General features: G+C 43.6%; 1 protein-coding gene across 11 annotated transcripts in view; it reads left to right on the forward strand.

The window, feature by feature from the left end:
- The first annotated feature begins 1,311 nt into the window (after positions 1 to 1,311).
- Positions 1,312 to 18,176, forward strand: part of scn8aa (sodium channel, voltage gated, type VIII, alpha subunit a) — a 37,391-nt gene continuing 20,526 nt past the window's right edge. For 3 of the 11 annotated variants that reach the window (XM_078288471.1, XM_071919852.2, XM_071919854.2), the window contains exons 1-11: positions 1,312 to 1,590; positions 6,922 to 7,040; positions 8,543 to 8,632; positions 8,976 to 9,104; positions 10,060 to 10,151; positions 12,692 to 12,913; positions 13,189 to 13,252; positions 13,399 to 13,540; positions 15,496 to 15,702; positions 15,862 to 16,143; positions 17,393 to 17,674. In XM_078288471.1, coding sequence (XP_078144597.1) covers positions 1,312 to 1,590; positions 6,922 to 7,040; positions 8,543 to 8,632; positions 8,976 to 9,104; positions 10,060 to 10,151; positions 12,692 to 12,913; positions 13,189 to 13,252; positions 13,399 to 13,540; positions 15,496 to 15,702; positions 15,862 to 16,143; positions 17,393 to 17,674 — 1,908 coding nt within the window. Of the gene's footprint in view, positions 1,591 to 6,921; positions 7,041 to 8,542; positions 8,633 to 8,975; positions 9,105 to 9,769; positions 9,862 to 10,059; positions 10,152 to 12,691; positions 12,914 to 13,188; positions 13,253 to 13,398; positions 13,541 to 15,495; positions 15,703 to 15,861; positions 16,144 to 17,392; positions 17,732 to 18,176 lie in introns of all 11 variants that reach the window. The other 8 variants (XM_071919851.2, XM_071919853.2, XM_071919849.2 and 5 more) reach the window with 7 other exon arrangements.

Raw genomic sequence — 18,176 nt, forward strand, 5'->3', positions numbered from 1 at the left:
TAAGTGTCTATAGGATTTCCTGGAGCTGAAATGATAGATAAAACAGAGCTTAGCTTTAAAGTGATATTTCACTTTGCTATAATAATTGTAGTTTGTGGCACCTATCTGCCCTCGTTAGTTCAGTTGTCAATATTGGCTGCTGTCATTCACTTTCATTTTTCCTCTGTTAGTCTGAAAACTATACCTATGTACAAAGTAAATAGTGCTTCTCAAGATAACTATTATCTTTAATATCTGCAGCTATCAATAAAGGATGAGGAAAAAATGCCTGAACACTGGTGGTGAATACAGATTCATAGGCAGCTAATACTGGAGGCAGACTGTTGAAATATTGCTTTAAGTAAGCATTCCTGCATCTCATTGGCCTATTGAAGACCACAACACATCTTCAGCACCTCTTTGCCCTGAGTGGTAATGGGTAGGCCTACAAGTGTTGTAAAGTTTACTATTGTGTACCCTCTTCATGAAGTTGATTGGAGCCTCTTCATGAAGTCTCTTTGATTGTAATTTGTTACAAATTGTTAGAATTTGTTGTAATTTGGGTTATGTATCACCTAATCTTTACCAAACAGTTGTAGTGCCTGCTTTATCACATTAATGTGGATCAAGGAAAAACTATCAAATGTATTAAGTCTATGTGGCAAAAAAGGTAAACTGAAATTGCCATATTCAACAGCAAATTGTAAAATGTGAGTATCATGTAAATTAATCATATGACATAGAAGCTATATTCAGGGCGCCATTTTTGCAGTACTTAATATTTTCTACAGTATCCTGTGCAGCCTAATAGTACTCTACTCTACTCTGGAACCAGTGGAGTCATACATTTTACATTTAGTTACACTGTAATCACTTCAATGCCTTAAATAATATTTTTAATGTAGCTTCATGACTTCACAACCACATCTGTGTGTGTGTGTGTGTGTGTGTGTGTGTGTGTGTGTGTGTGTGTGTGTGTTCTGATGCCTTGTAAACTTGTGTGTGTGTTTGTATCCTTTTCTTATTCATCAAGAAAGAGATGAAGAGCATTGCTTTAACGTTCATGTTCATAGATGAAAAAATTGTTTTTGTTATAATGATCAGATGTTCAGATGCTTAACATCTCAGGTGTCAGTCTGTTCTCTTTAAAAGAAGATGTAATTTGGAAGTCATGAACTGATTTCATAAAAAAGTGCTGCATGGAGAGCTATAATATAGATTTATAGATTCCTTTTGTCGGTTGACCTTTCCTCTCTCTCCCTCCTTGTGGGTCCAGAGCTGGCTACCGTGGATGGTACAAACCTAAAGACCAAGTAGCTGCAGGATGAAAACATGGCTGCACCCCTTCTTGCACCGCCAGGACCTGACAGCTTCAAGAAGTTTACTTTGGAATCTTTGGCGGGCCTTGAGCAGCGCATCAATGAGGAGAAGAACAAGAAGCCGCCCAAGCAGGACAGCAGCTACCGCGACGACGATGACGAGAACAAGCCCAAGCCCAACAGTGACCTGGAGGCTGGGAAGAGCCTGCCCTACATCTACGGCGACATCCCTAAAGGAATGGTGGCGGTACCACTGGAGGACCTGGACCCATACTATGTGAATTCTCAGAAAGTGAGTTCATAAAACCCCCAAAATACCTTAGGTGGTACAGTGGTCTGCCAGCAGTCCCAGTCCTGCCTACCTGCACGCACACACACACACACACAGAATGAGCGTAACACCTATTTACTAGAATTGTTCAAACCAAAAGATTTTTCAGATTGATATTTGTCACTCTACCTCAGTTGTCCCAACCCAAATTACTCTGAACCCTAATTTTACTTTGCAATCAGCAAGTTGAATCCAAAATATGATTACATTGCATCACCATCACAGCTCTGCTCTTGTGCCTGACCTGTTTTACCTTTGTTACCTAATTTGTTTTGATAGCAAAGTCAGTGGAGGCGTGGTTTTGAGATTTGGACATTTCTGCGGCATCAGTCATACTTACTCATTTGCATCAAATGGACAGATTGTGTGACATCTTGCACATTATTTGGTACATGTTTGGCCAAAGTGACTGTGTTTTGCATCCGATGCCAATACTGAATTTCAAGGAGCAAACTTTTCAGTGTATTGGATGATTTCATTTTGTTTTCTCGATTTGAAGAAAAATAGTGATAACAAAAAGGTCTGATGATTGTTTTATTTCCATTTGAACAACATATAACCGACTTTTGATGCTAAGGCCAACAGACAGGTGTCCTGGTATATCTGCCTGACCCTAACACACATATTAAAGCTTTATTTAATGATCATTAGATGAGTAATTACATGATATCAGGGCGAGTCATTCAATATGGCTGGAATTTGCATAGAAAAAACTTAATCACAAAGCAAAGATTATCACAGCACTTTGTTCGGTTTGTGATAGTTGGCTTCCAGGTATGCGGTTTACAGTTATTTTAATTTCATGATTAGGTTGCAGAATGTAATTATGTTTTGCTCCTTGAAGGCCTTCGGGGAGCGAGAGTTGAGTACTTGAGTTGTTGAGTGGGCCGTTCCATGTCTCTGATGGCTCACAGGGCTTTGGGGAAAAGGTCAGAAGCAGTAACTGTTGAAACACTGTTGTTCCACATGACAGACTTTTCTAATTGTTCAAAAATTAATCCGGCAGGAGAGAAAAACAGCAGCAGGCTGAGAGGACTGTGGCTGTCTTAAAGGAGACATGTTTCTCTTGGGTTTCTGTCCTGTCTGAAGCTCACAGTCAGGTTGGCTGCTTTGTTCTGGTGGATGACCTTGAAAGTGATCTCTGAATATCCTATGTGTTCATGTCAACAAATGTAGGCTTTGGCTCAGTTTTACAACAGCCTGTGAAACAATAGACGGCTTATTATGGCAGTTTATACATTCTGAATGGGCATACAATCCTAAATGTAATCTAAACAATGTGTCTGCCCAAGAATACGGTGATGTGTTGCATGATAAAGATGAAACACAACGTTTAGCAGTCAGAGGAGAGAGTATTTGTTTCACATGACAGTATCTTGCTTCCTCCTTGTAGAAATAGCTCCAAAATAAACTTACAAAGATACAAAAGACATTACTTGTAGATACTGTACAGGGACGGAATAGCGTCACCGAAAAGTTGCGATATTCCTAGAAATTTACAGTGTGGCCTTCTGGCAAATCTGAACCGTCAATTTTGTGACCCTATAAACTGAAACAGTGTTTTAGCAAGTCAAGTTTGAGCGGTCTGTGTTCTTCATAAAAGAGGCAAGAATACTCTGTCTTAAAATGGCTGTCTTTTACCAGAACATTGAGTTGCACAGTGTTGCGAGGTCAATTTAAGGCTAGTGTGTTGATAACAGGACAACATGGCCAAAATTTTCTGCCATGGTATTTGGCACAACATACACTTTGATGTCTTCTTGGTGTCCAAATTTTTGTGTCAAAAACAAAAAATCTTCTAACAAATTTGGTATTTTCATTCAAATTGGTCTATTCTATCTTTCTTTTTATTACATTAAAAATACTGTTGACAATGGTATTGTGTAACTCTGTCGGTCCACACCAGTAAAACACAGTGAGTCCTAGTTGGAAAAATGAGCCTGTAATAATCTGTTAAGTCATCATTATTAGCCAAACACGTTTGTTCAGGTTTGTTTGTTGTTTGTGTGTGCGTGTGTGTCTGTGTGTGTGTTTTTGTGCGTGCACTGGTGGGTGCGCATATGTGTGTAGGTGCACACAATATCTCTTTGTGTTTCTCCCTCTCTATCTGTCTGTCTCTGTCTCATACCTCCCTCTCTTTATAAAGTGCATGCTGGCAGTTATGTAACACACCAGTCCGGTGCACAAGAAGGAAACACGATTCAGTCGATGAAATGTGGAAAACATGCCCAGCGATAGGTGGGATTGTTGATACCTTCACGTTTTCTCCACACATCCATGCTTTTTTGTCATGGATGCATGTGAGCCATGCGAGCCTCTTTGTGTTGCTGTGTTTTTTCAGTCTACATAGTCTCCCAGCCTGCCTTTACCACCAGCCCTATCAGCTTTCAGCTACAGGCAAATCTAATTATGGCCCTCAAGCTAGTCTCATTCTAATGCCAAAGGGAGCGGATGCTGCTTTGGATCTGGCAGCTCGACCAGCTGTGACGTCAGATCAGGTGGTGACCTTGATGGGAGAACGGCGCTCTGTATGTCTTTGTCGCTGAGAGGCAGCAGCCAGGTTCTGGTTACATCAGTCTGTTTCTTGCAGGGAGGGGGCAGATGTGGAGAAATGACTGTGGAGGAAGGCTGTTCTCCGTCGCTGTGTCCCCTGACAGCTCTGGGTGATAAATCTTCAGTAGTGGCTCTCTCAGATTGTGCCAAGGCTGAGACAGAGGGCTGGCTGGCCGGTCGATGATGCAGCACCCTGCCCTCCCCACCTAGCTGCAGCGGGGGCCGGGCCGGGCCGAACTAGGCCAGGTCGGGCCTGGTGGATGTTTGTGTACAAGTCCAGTGAAACAGGTCGTTCTCAGGGAGAGGAGAGAGGGAGGGAGAGGGAGGGAGAGATGAGGTGAGGACAGGGATGAAATGGAAGACATGTGCAAGGATGCATGAGTGGATTTGCTCTCCTCCTAGATGCAGCCAGGCCCACTGAAATGTGTTTTTGCTGGGGAATACCTAAAGGTACAATCCAGAGGAGACAAAAAATGACAGAAATACCACACAGAGCCTCCTCAAGATGTTCTAATCTGAAAGCAATCTCATCAGAGAAAGAAATGCTTACCCCTACCATCTCATTCTAAATCAGATTTCCTTCAAGAATGCAATTGTCCTGCAGTGTTAAATCTGCCGTGACAGACCGCAAACGAATCTTATGGATCGTAAAATGGCTGGAGCGGAGAAAAGGACAAAGGCAGTAGGGGTTGGCGTGGTGAATGTAAAGGTTGACAGAAGGGGCTGGTTGAATGGCCGCTGCAGTCCTTGTGGATGCAGATGCTGCAACCCTGCCTGATGACTGGAGCTTCTGTGTCGAAGCTGCTTTCTCTCCGTCTCCCACCCATCCCCCTCCCCCTCACTCTTCCACCCAGCTCCCTCGCTCCCTCGCTCTCTCTCTCTCCCTCCGCCCTGCTTCTCCTCAGTCTGCTGCTGCTACAGTTGCTGCCTGCCTGCCTGCCTGCCTGCCTGTCTGCCTGCTTCACTCGCTCTCCATCTCTCTCTCTTTTCTGCCTTTCCTCTCCTCTGCTCTCCTCTTTGCTCAGCTCTGGATTATGAAATTTTCAGTAGCTTTGCAGCAGTTTAGTCATGCGTTACAGAAAAAGACTCCCTACATACATAGCAAGTCATGTGTGCGTGTGTGTGACAGAAAGAGAGAGAAATGCATGTGTATATGTTAAGAAATTTGGTTGCTTTCATTTTCTGTGTGCGCGTGTGAGTTTATGTGTGTGTTTATGTTTGTGCGTGCATGTGTACATGAGTGTGGGTGTGTGTTTGTTTGTGTGTGCTGGTGCTTGCATATGCGCACAGCGTGTGTGTGTGCAATGGCTGTATTCAACAGAAATGTCACGCTGGCATTCCTAGCTTCCCCAAATGGCAGTTGGGGCATTTCCAAGTGTATCAGTATAGCTGACCATAGTGCTGACTGGGAATGTTGACAGTATATATGATAGTACAGTATCAACGCTCAGGGGCCCGCTGCTCTCTGACCCATAATAGCGACTGGAGAGGCTTGTAAGATTATCTAATCATGACTTACTCCACTGGCTTCATCTGAGTTGTCTGTAGTTTTCAGTCACATTAATGTCAAGGGGTCATGTTTTGTGTCTAGTCCTCTGGGCAGATAGGCTCTCCATTTCGTTTTGCTCCACACACACACACACACACACACACGCCCCTCCCCCGTATGATGTTTATGTTAACGAGAAAGCTCATTTCTGTTGGCAGCGCGCAGATTGTATACGGTCATGGTACAGCATGTGACACCATGTTGCCTGTATGTACGCTGGTAGTACATGGTGCTTCCCCTTCAGTGAGGATCCGTCCCACTGAGGCTGGGGCGCTCTTACTTCTCCCCTCCTTTCCTTCCTCCTCCTCCTCCTCCTCCTCCACCTCTTGCTCCCTGTCTCTATGTCTCTTCATTTCTCTCTCTCTCTCTCTCCTCTGACTCCACTGTCTTCTCCAGCCTTCAGCACTGAGCCGGCGGTTCCGGCTTAATGTAGTGAGGGATGCCTTGTTAAAAGCACAAGGGTACATATCACTTTTGCAAATGCACAGGGTCTCATTAAAGTTTCATGCAAATCGCCATGTTTTATTTAAACAATTATGAGGTTATCCACTGAAAGCTTGCCAGCTCCTCTCGGCCTTGCTGCTCTCCTCCTCTCAAAACCACCACAGCCATGACAGGCAGGCAGGCACAAGTGAAGGCTGCTGAACATGTGCACACGGCGTTTCTACACGCCGGACGTTTCCCGGTGGAGAAGGGAAACACTGTGATTGGTTGGGAGGCGCTGAGTGACTGGGACAAAATACCTGCATTAGAAACAACCTGGCTCAAGACTGATTAGTGGCCATTTTCACTGTGTTAAAATGTGTTTCAGTTAATTTCATGTGACAGAAATTTCATGGCTTACTATGAGCGTATATACATTTTATCTTGTACATTTACTTATTATGTTTTTGTTATAAATGAATTATGTATGCTGAGATATGCGTATGCAGAGAATGTGCTGGCATTTTAGAGAAATAGGACAGCATCTTGGGTTTGTATGAAGTTTAATTTCTTTTGATAGATGTTTGTAATTACAATCTAAATGATAAATGATAATCTACAGTATTTTCTCAACAGCTTGCAGTTGCTTTTAATAGACAGTATATGCATTTCTGTGTGATTGTGCATACCAGTGTACATAGCTAATACTCTCTCCCTTTCTCTCTCTCTCTCTCTCTCTCTCCTCTCTCTTTTTTTTCTCTCCACAGACATTTATAGTGCTAAATAAAGGGAAGACAATCTTCCGCTTTAGTGCCACACCTGCCTTGTACTTCATAAGTCCTTTTAATCTGGTTAGGCGAATAGCTATTAAAATTTTGATACATTCATATCCTTTCAAAAGCTGTCTTAACAGCAGAGACAAAAGTGTTTCCTGTCCGTGTCTATTATTCATGATGATATGGCCTCTGTCTTTCTGCTCCTACTGCTATTGATGTTTCATGTGACTGCTGCTGTTGGAGAGGATAGAGACACACAGTATGTCATGGTCAGGGCCGGAGTCTGAAGGCTGCGACCACCGGCGTGACAGACGACGAGGGGGAAATTAAAGAAGAGGATGTTCTCTTTGCATCTCCGACATGGAAAAGCATAGGCTCTTACGCAATCGCCATTTTATCACTGTAAGGAAAGGCTAGCACAAATAATGACTCATCCTAAATACTGAACAAGGCCGGACTCTCAGTGAGCCCATGGTGGTTAAACACTACGCCGTCCGTCTGAGTGCAGAGACGAGGGCGCGCAGCCAGCTGGAGGTTGCACCCCTGTTTTGTCTAGAGAACTTTCAATTAACGAGATGAAGAGGGGGAAGCAGATCGGTCGTAACGCCGGCTGCGGCTGATCGAAGCAATATTGCTGTAAAGTAGGTCAACTGGGCCTATTGATTTACTGGATGCTGAAAATTACACTGAAACTGATCCCCGTTTGATATTGGACCCCATCCAGTGACCATTCATAGGCTGCAGTTACAATCTGCAAACCCAAGATAGAATACACATACAAATCCAAGTCCAAGTCAAGTATTTTCTTGATTCAAAAAGAATTTGGGATTTATAAGCTACCCAAATCTGACTGAGTCTCTTATTAGTATTAGTATTAGTATTAGTATTAGTTTGATTTTTATCAAACAAAAGGTACAATGCTGGAAACATAGAATGCATGTTGTCCATCTACAGTTCACTTTCAAATAACATTACAAACAATGAATTTTAGTGTCATAGTATCCAATATCTCATTCAGAACTCAAAATAAATAAGATTCCTTCCTTCTTTACCACGCCTTAGAGATAATAGTATTAGTTTTAGTGTTAGTATGAAATGTGTGTGTGTATGTTTTTTCCTCATCACTATAACTCTATCCTCCCATCCTTAGCCACACACCACAGCTATTACTGACCTCTTAAAGCAGCCTCTAAAGCTAATTTTGAGGTTTTCCTTAGTTCCTCCATGTAGACCATTCTGCAGTGAAAGCCTCACAGTGTTAAAATGTACTATAGCATGGTTTTGGTCATGTTGGTATTGAGAGTGAGCCATGTACTTCCACTAAATATATACCAGTTGAATATTTCATGTGTAAAATAATGGCCTTTGTGGCAGTGGGCACACACATGACCACCTTCTGTTAAGTGCTACTAGTAGTGTTTTTTTATGACATTAACCCTTTAAAAGTCCTGTTCCAGTCGACTGGACTCCAGAAATCACATTAAATGCTTACTGTAGGTAGATTTCATGTTGTTGTGTTCTGCATCTTCAGTAAGGTTTCGAGGATTTTGATGCTAAAAGATGATGTTTGTGCTTTCCTCTGTGTCCACATTTTCCTTAACTGGCTCCTCACTCTTTTCAGCATGATCATTATGTGTACTATTTTGACCAACTGTATATTCATGACCTTTAGTGATCCTCCCGAGTGGTCAAAACAAGTAGAGTAAGTACACATTCCTTCTATGCACTCAACACTATAAATGCATGCCTCAGCGCTAAAAGCATGCTCTATTGTAATGTGTGTTAGCACCCATGGCAATTCATAGTTTCGGCTTTTTTTAAAAATGACGACACTTTTGCTTAGTTTAAAAAATGAGAACAGGCTCGGTGACACTTTGCCTGACTTCCGCTCACACTTTCTCGTTCCAAATTTATCTTTAGCTCTCTATACTCAACTTTGTCATTTCTTGGGCTTTTCTCCAACTAATGAGAGCGCAGACATTTAGAGATCACCAGGCTTTGATCCAGCACGGTGAACTGATTCTGTCAACACTTTTGTCTTTCAGGTACACGTTCACGGGAATTTATACATTTGAGTCTCTTGTAAAAATCACCGCACGAGGATTCTGTATAGACGGGTTTACATTCCTTAGAGATCCATGGAACTGGCTGGATTTCATGGTCATTTCTATGGCGTAAGTATTTTACTGTGAACAACTTGTCTTTTACTGTCAGAGACCCTAGATGATGTGGAATCATTTACAAATATTGCCATTGATTTATTAAGACGCTCAGTCAGAGCATCAGTAAAGAATGTGAGTGTTAAATGCTACCGATGACTGTTCAAGTTTCTCTCTCTCTCTCTCTCTCTCTCTCTCTCTCTCTCTCTCTCTCTCTGATAACCCATCTGTTTCCTCCATTGATCTGAGATTCCTCTGGTCTCACTTTGGGAATTGAAGGTTTCCATCAGACACTCTGCGGCCTCCCTGACAACACCCACACCTCAGACCCATTCATCTGATTCATATTCCTCTCTTCCTTTCTAACGCTCTCTCTCTCATTCACCTTTTTCTTTTTCAATCTGCCGGAGTCTACAGCATCCAATTTAAGGCCCAACATCACCCTGTCAATTCTAGCCGCATATCTCACCCATTAGTTGATACCAGTCATTTAATTGCCTCTATATGAGAAGTTACATAACCAGAAAGAGAACAGTACAATGCAAAATACACTGTCTTCATGGCTGGTAGAGCTGGCGCACAACCCTAAATCAGCTTTCATGATGTGTGAATGTGTTTTTTTTTTTGCTCATATCTGCATGTAAATAATGAGCTGTTGTAACTGTGGTTTGATCCTGCAGGTATATAACAGAGTTTGTAAACCTAGGCAATGTCTCAGCTCTGCGCACGTTCAGGGTGTTGAGGGCATTGAAAACTATTTCTGTAATTCCAGGTAAGACAGGATGGGGGGATGGGGGGCGGGGTCGGTGTTAGGTGTGTGTGTCTTTCTTTCCTTTTTCCTTCCACCCTCCTCCTCAGTGGACAGGCTCTGTGAGTGGCGTCGTTCCTCCTGGTTCGGTGGTGTTGTGCTCTTGCGTGTGTGGTTTTGTCATTGGTGTTTGTTCTGTGTGTGATCCTTCCCCTATTTCAGATATATAACAGAGTTTGTGGACCTGGGCAATGTATCTGCGCTGAGAACATTCAGAGTTCTCCGAGCATTGAAAACTATCTCTGTCATTCCAGGTGAGACTCAGTTTAAACACTAAGGCTGATCCTCTCACCCTTTCTTTTCTACTCACTATTATTATGGTTACAATTATGATTTAAGCAACAAAAAGAATTGGAGACAACCATTTTTTGATTTATTTTTCCTCCGAAATTATCAAAAATGGTACTAATACATTTTTGATAGGCTTTGCAGTCTACTCTAGGGCCCTCCAAAGTGTCTGCACTCTCTTCTGCCCCAGTAGCACTCTCATTATGAGACTCGTTTCCAAGGCAGCTGTGTTTCTCTTCAGAAATAGCTTTAACCCACTCCTTTCACTAGCTTTTGGAATAAGCAAATGCCCTCTTCTTTATCAAAGAAATTTGTAACATCTAGCCGATAGAATATCCTCAACTTGAAGACAAACATTAGGTGATTATATGGTATTCATCAGCTAAGAATATAGAGAAGAGTAAAGCTCTTCAAATTTGTAATGAATCAAGTATTTATCCATCAACAAGCCTTCCAGTTCTTATACTGCAATGTTAAAGTACAAGTTAAATCAGAGGATCATTAATTTTGTTGCACATCTATGACTAGTGATTGGATTGGAAAGCAAGGATTAAATTGGAGATTTTTTTTGGATTACACAAAGACAAACCTTGTACATGTCGATGTTCATATGAGAAATGGCATAGCTCTTAGAGAGATCCCACAGAATATACCCATTATTTATGTATGAAGACTGCCAAGCCTAGTTTGTGAACATATCTCTTATGCTGCATGATGCTTTTGAGTCACTTGCTTTACAATATTAGCCTACTAAGAGCTTGGCTGACAAATGGCATTGGAAGTTTGATTTGCCCTCTTTTGTTTTTAGTTTGGTTATTGATTTCTTTCTTTTACGACCTACTTGAATGGTGCCACACAGAAAAAGAAACAGTCTGCTCACATTCTAGAGGTTGGGGACGCAGATGGGATGGTTGAATGACCTATTGACCTTCTTGAGTGACACTGGCCAGGCATCTATCTATCTAATGATAGAGGATGTTGAACAGAAGTCATTGTCACTCAACTCAACTGTGGATCGCCTTTGTAAACAACACATTAATTGGGAAATCTGGAAAAAAAAAATCCTAGAAAAGTGCACACAAAAAGGGATCATACTCTGACTTGTAACAATAATTCAACAAGGCCTATAGCACTGGAGTGGTGAAAACTTTTCTGTTATAGTATAGTGTTTGTCCTGCTGACAATACATAGATTTGGTATACAGCGGAGGGCAAAGAACTAAACCAGATATGGGGGTTTTGTAATCTAATGCCCTATTAATTGCTATATAACACTTAATTTGATCCATTGTTTCGAGTTGGTTCTTCTCATCTGCTCCTAGATGAGAAAAGTTGCCTCGATTTTGATAAGAATAGCTCTGCTGCTAGGCTATTTGACTGCTATTTGACTTTTCACTGGGGTTTTCTGAATGTGGAAGCCTAAATTTACACCATATTTTACAAGAAGAGATGTACAGTTGGTAAAGCCCACTGTACCTGTAGAGACCAAACAGAAATCCTGGTTCCATGTTTGAGTTCCTCCTGGACCCAAGTGAATGCTGCCAGAAGATGCCGGTCCGGAAGGTAAAACCGATTTTGTCTTCAGTAAAGATATGGATGAGACAGACTACAGGGTGGCGGTATGGGGAGACAGTGCTTTCCTATTAACACCATATACAAGACAGTTCAAGAAAGTGCCCTCGCTGGCACTGGCATTGAATTGCTCCTGTTCAGCCTTGGAGTTTAAATGACCTGCATGTGGTTTCTAGCCCCCTGCCTGTGCCTCTGTCCCTCTCATGGCCCCTCGTTGTGCTGCTGTGCTCTCTTTCTTATGGATTTCCTCTCACTCTTCTACAGAGTCTTCCCCCTCTTTTTCCACTTAATCCATCGCTAGCAATGAAATGCAAATCTCTCAGGAGGTCCAACATTTTCTTTGGCCTGACAGCTGAAGTATTTGATTTCTTTTAGAATATGACCTGTGTCTTGATGGCTCTGAAAAGAGTGGGAAGGCTCCTAAATATTTTCTGTTTGTTTTGTTTCTAGAAATGTTATGTACGTCTAATCTGTCAATTTCGTCCAAAATGTATTACTACCTATACCTAAAATTTTAAATCTGCCCCATTTAAATACAATATGCAGTTTCAAAGTCAAAAAGACAAAAATTTAAACAATTTTAAACTATGGCATCATAATGATATTTTACTAATTTGTATTTAAAAATTCTCTTGCATATGAAAATGTATTACTTTGTATGCCTTAGCTACTTTTTATGCTCTAGCTAAACTGCAGCCCCTCCCATCTTCTTAACCTAAATCTAGTCTAAACTGGATATTTCCCAGTGACAGAGCCCTAAAACTGGATTAGCGTATTACCAGTATTACCTACAACAGTATTAGAGAACTCCCAGTAGAATTAGAGAGACTCCAAAGATGCAGACCTGGGACACCAACAGCTCTTGCATCACCTCTGTGGTTTGTGTGTGTGTGTGTGTGTGTGTGTGTGCGTGTGTGTGCGTGGCTGCCCTCCAGGCCTGAAGACCATTGTGGGCGCCTTGATCCAGTCGGTGAAGAAGCTGTCGGATGTGATGATCCTGACCGTCTTCTGCCTGAGTGTCTTTGCCCTCATCGGCCTCCAGCTCTTCATGGGCAACCTGCGCCACAAGTGTGTGATCTGGCCAATCAACTCCACCGAGAACTACCTGGCCAACGGCAGCAAGGGCTTCGACTGGAACGAATACATCATGAACGACAGTAAGTAGAAGCCTAACCAACGGTGAGCTGGCAGCGCTCTAGGAGTATGAGTCAGTCCATATGCTGAAATGAGAAAACAATATGTCATTTTGGCACTGGGTGGACAAAAGGAATTGGTTTGAAATTAACTGCGCTGAAATTAAAATGCATGTGCAAACTGATGTCAGAAGTAGGCTTGAGTGGATTTATAGACCATCGCAGTCCAATAAACAACTGTAGCTGCGACAGAACGCGACAGAAATGACTCATAACTGCTGTGTTTGTTTTCCCCTCAGCCAATTTCTACTTCCTGCCTGGCCAGCTGGACGCTCTTCTCTGCGGGAACGGCTCTGACTCCGGGTGAGTTGCCTTCTTTGCCCTCCTCCCACTGCCGATCCCACCAAGACCCACTGTCGTTCTTGTATCTGCCTGGAGCCAGATTAGATTATAAGTAAATAGTGCTGAGTCATTTTTGGGCCGGGTGCCCCTTCTCTCTCCCCCCTCAGCCGCTGCCCGGAGGGCTACACATGCATGAAGGCTGGGAGGAATCCAAACTACGGCTACACCAGCTTTGACAGCTTCGGCTGGGCCTTCCTGGCTCTCTTCCGACTCATGACACAAGACTTCTGGGAAAACCTCTACATGCTGGTAAAGTTGATGTGTCAACATGTCCATTTTCTCTCACATTAGACCTATACACCACATATCAGTCCAAAACCATGACTGCATATAATACTGTATTATATATTAGAACTGCATAGAGCAAGGTGTAGTAAACTGCTAGTTGCTGAATTATAGATATGTCATTTTACCCAATCTGTCATCACTCCATGCTGATTCTAGGCCTGTAGCAGAGGCAGCAAGGGCATTACATGAAAGTAGTAGATAACCTGAGAAACATAGCTACTCCTGCACATAAGACTGACTTCCTGTTCTCCCCCTGTTGCCACTTCAAATCTCCTCAAGCCTCATCTGCATACTGTGGCCGGGCCACTGCTGTCCACTCTGCCTGTCAGCCCGGCAGAAAGCTACTGTGTAATGGTGGAGACACTCAGGCCTCCACATACAGGGGCAGAGTGGAGGGAAAGAAGCATTAAATATTAACAGCTCAGGATTACAGTATGGCCAATGAGGGAGATGAGACCTGATCGGAGCATCCCAGCCCATACTACTATTTTTGGTCCTATCTTTGAAATTCAGCTTCCAAGCACAGGCTCTCACTGCTATTTTGTATCTTCAGAGTGATGATTATGCAGCCGAGTTTAGGTCTGCTGTAGAATATTCTTTGTCAGATGTTCAGAATAATTTGCTGTTGCACCGACTGAAATTGGATATGGCAGAGCAGAGCAAATGAGATCCTATTTTTCATACTTCATCCCCAGTTTTGCAATGAGGGGGTTTTGCCTGCCCACACCCTCCACTCAGGCATTTGCATTTTAAAAAATATAATGTAGGTGAGTAATTTAACTGATGCTGAGGGCCAGTTTTCAGTAGTGTGCCTGTATTTAGACACTTGAGGTTTGGCAATGTGTGGGACTAGAGGACAGTGTGTGAGACTCATGTCAGTTCGTGCTCCTCTTGTTGGGAGTGTCGCAGTGTGTTGGATACCCTTCCCAGCACTGCATGTAAACCACATTCATAATTGATGTGTGAGGGAATTGCTCTGCTGTATCCCAGGAAGTCTTCTTGGCTCTGCTCCCTGCTGACAATAGTCCCCCTTTTGAAGGGGGAACCAAGGGAGGCAGCCAAGGGGGAACATTTTAATTCAAAGCTGGGCGGCCTCGGCTTCACTTAGAATCTCCTAAACGCCTGTGAATAGAACAAAATAGGAAAGATCTCTGCTCACCTATATACATACCACAACCCTGCAACATGCCTACAACATGACCATCATATGTTACCCCAAATGAAGGTAGGCCATCATATATGAACATTTAGAAGTTTCTCAAGCTTTTTTCCAGAATGTTCTCATTTGTTCTGCCTTGCCTCTGCAGCTCGGTCTGCTCTCATCCCATCTCCACTGGGGATAACACCCCAATCCATATATAGGAAATGATTGGCTGTGCACTGACTGGTATGGTGTGCATGGAAAACTAGGTCAAAATGCGTATCTGGTGGTTTTCTCTGATGAACAACACAGCCATGGGCCCATGCTGAGAACATTAAGAAACACAGAATATGAGATGTTACCTGTGCAGACCAGGAATAGCTTGTTTCATATCACTTCATCACTCTATGATATGAACAGCGTAGGACAGCTAATTTGAGTTTAGCAGCACTGTGTTTGCAGCACACCAGAAAAAGGTGTGAAAGTGCCGTCCATGTTTCCTCCTTCTATCCACAGTCCAGACGAAGGGACAGACATTTATGCTGAGTTGATTTTTGCATCCAGAAGTGGCCAGTCTGCCCTTTCTCGTTTTCCTCATGAACCGCTGACTCCCTTTTATTCTGATGAGTCATTGTGAGAGATGAGCGGAGAGGTCGATGCTGAGCTTGACGGGGGGTTGAGGTCGTGTATCACATGTCGTGAGTGTCTCTGCTGTCTTGTCTCCTCCACCCCCCCCTTCCCCCCCTTCCCCCACCACTACACTGCCTCCCAACAGACGCTGAGGGCGGCGGGGAAGACCTATATGATCTTCTTCGTGCTGGTGATCTTTGTGGGATCGTTCTACCTGGTGAATCTGATCCTGGCTGTGGTGGCCATGGCCTACGAGGAGCAGAACCAAGCCACCATGGAGGAGGCCCTACAGAAGGAGGAGGAGTTCAAGGCCATGCTGGAGCAGCTGAAGAAACAGCAGGAGGATGCCCAGGTCAGTACTCTGCCCTTTGCTATTGACGAGTGTGTGGTTAGTAAAATACGGGAAGCTAGGATGGAGGCCCTCTATGGCCAAGAAATAAAGTTATTCCTGAATCATGTTGTATCAATGTTCGGACTCTAATTTCCATTCCATATGTGTGTTTTCTGTCAGGCTGCTGCCATGGCGACCTCTGCGGGCACAGTGTCGGAGGATGCGGTGGAGGACGACGGAGGAGGGCACCTGTCCTGCAGCTCCTCCGAGATGTCCAAGCTCAGCTCCAAGAGCGCCAAGGAGCGACGCAACCGCAAGAAGAAGTGGCGGCAGAAAGAGCAGGAGAAGGAGAAAGGCGACAGCGAGAAGTTTGTCAAGTCAGAGTCGGACGACGGCAGCAAGAGGAGCCGCTTCCGTTTCCCCGACAACCGCCTGGGTCGAAAGTCTTCCATTATGAACCAGGTGAGAAAAAGAGGATAATGATGTCCAGGCACATTCAGCCATCTGTAATGCACTGTGAAGCAGATGATTGAAGGTTCTCAAAATGTTTCAATGTTTTAAAGTCATTTACTTTCATAGTTGTTTTGTAAATTTGGCTTGGGGAAAGCTTTATGAGGTTCAGTGATTATTTATCATGTGCCAAATGTGAAAAACGATGCCACATAAATTAAGACCAAAACAACAGAGCCACAGAATTAGAATAGAAATGCTTTTTATCTCTATGAATAGAATATAGACGTCAATGAATAATACGGCTGCTGAAAAGGTGTTTTTTTTGGTTGAAGTCAGTCAGATGAGGAACCTTTCTGATTTAGAGTGCTGCAACAGCATAGCGTTGCATGAGCTCACGTACAGCGGGCATATAGTGGCCGAAGATACAGCAGCACACGTCCGGGCCCTGAATTATTCACAGTGATTACATGAATGTTTCAGAGGGAGCAGTCCTACAGCTTTGTTTAGGCCTCACTCGGGCTCCACTGGCTCTCATATTGTCTTTTACATTATAGTATTTGCCAAACAAGAAAACAAGGCGCATTGGGCTTACATAACACTTAAATAACAATGTAGATGATTCAGTATGGTCCAAACATTATCAAACATCAGTTATTATAAGGGATCTTGCAAAGTCAAATCATTCATGTGACTAGCAATGGTTTCAGTGTTAGTTTTCACTCAATATATATGTATACCTTAGGATCTTTTACTGTTCATTCACCGTCTGCACAGGCACAGGCTTGTGGCCAAAAATATGTTAATTCAGCTGAGCTAGCATATTCTGTGTGGCGCTATAATAGCATCAGGATCGATACTAGTAGTAGCCTGGATTGATGTTCTCACAACTCATGTTCCTTTCCATCTTGTTCCAGCCGTCTGCATCTCTGTCCTGTGTGTGTGACCTTGCCGGTGTAGGATATCACTGACCTAATTATGTATTTCTCTCTGTTTATTAAGTCACATGATCGCTCCGGCAGAATATGCCCCCTCAGGGAAAAGCGTCCATGTTGCATAAAATTTCCCACACCCCACAGATGTTGCCTTTCATCCTGACCTCTGGAACTGATGACAAAGAGCGTAGAAATGATGGCGCAATCAATGCACATTCAAAAACACCCTGAGCTACATCAATCACACACGTCTTCCTTCTCCTCTACCTCTCCTCTCTCTTCTCCCCCTTCCCATCCATGTCCTTCTCCTCTCTCCACCCCTGCAGTCCCTCCTCAGTATACCCGGCTCGCCCTTCCTGTCCCGCCACAACAGCAAGAGCAGCATCTTCAGCTTCAAGGGCCGCAGTAAGGACGTGGGCTCGGAGAACGAGTTCGCCGACGACGAGCACAGCACGGTCGAGGAGTGCGAGGAGCGCCGGGGCTCTCTGTTCAGCCCGTACCGGCGGAGCAGCTACAGCGGCTACCACGGGAAGAGGAACAGTACGGTGGATTGCAACGGCGTGGTGTCGCTGATCGGCCCCGGGCCCGGTGGACGCCTTCTGCCTGAGGTGAAAATAGATAAGGCAGCTACTGACGACAGTGTAAGGAAGTCAATGAGTAGACCCGTCTAGGCATGGCCCCCTTTCTCGTTCGTTCCTCTCTCTATCTTCTACTCTGTCATCTTTGCAAGTCCGTATGTATCTCTTGGCTAAGCGCTCGCGCCTCCCCTCCCCCAGCCTCTGTAGTGTATGCTGCCCTCCAACACTAGGCAAAGGATGGAGAAACTAATATATTTTAGAGTGAATATACTATAGCCAAACCCTGTGGTTGATAGGTTAGTAAAACTGGGTCTTTCAGTGACTTCCAGGCAATTTGTCATTCATATCAACAATTGGTAGTTGTTGCTATGGATACATTTGTTCCAATGTTGTGAATGTTTTGAATACGTCCATAACAAATGATTTATACGTGCATAATACTCGCAGCATTATACAGGCATTAAATAGACATATGCAGACATGATGTTTGCCTATACATTAATTTTACTCCGTCCGCCATGGTCCATCCGAT

Source organism: Centroberyx gerrardi, chromosome 14 (genome assembly GCF_048128805.1).
Source record: "Centroberyx gerrardi isolate f3 chromosome 14, fCenGer3.hap1.cur.20231027, whole genome shotgun sequence".
Lineage (NCBI taxonomy): Eukaryota > Metazoa > Chordata > Actinopteri > Beryciformes > Berycidae > Centroberyx > Centroberyx gerrardi.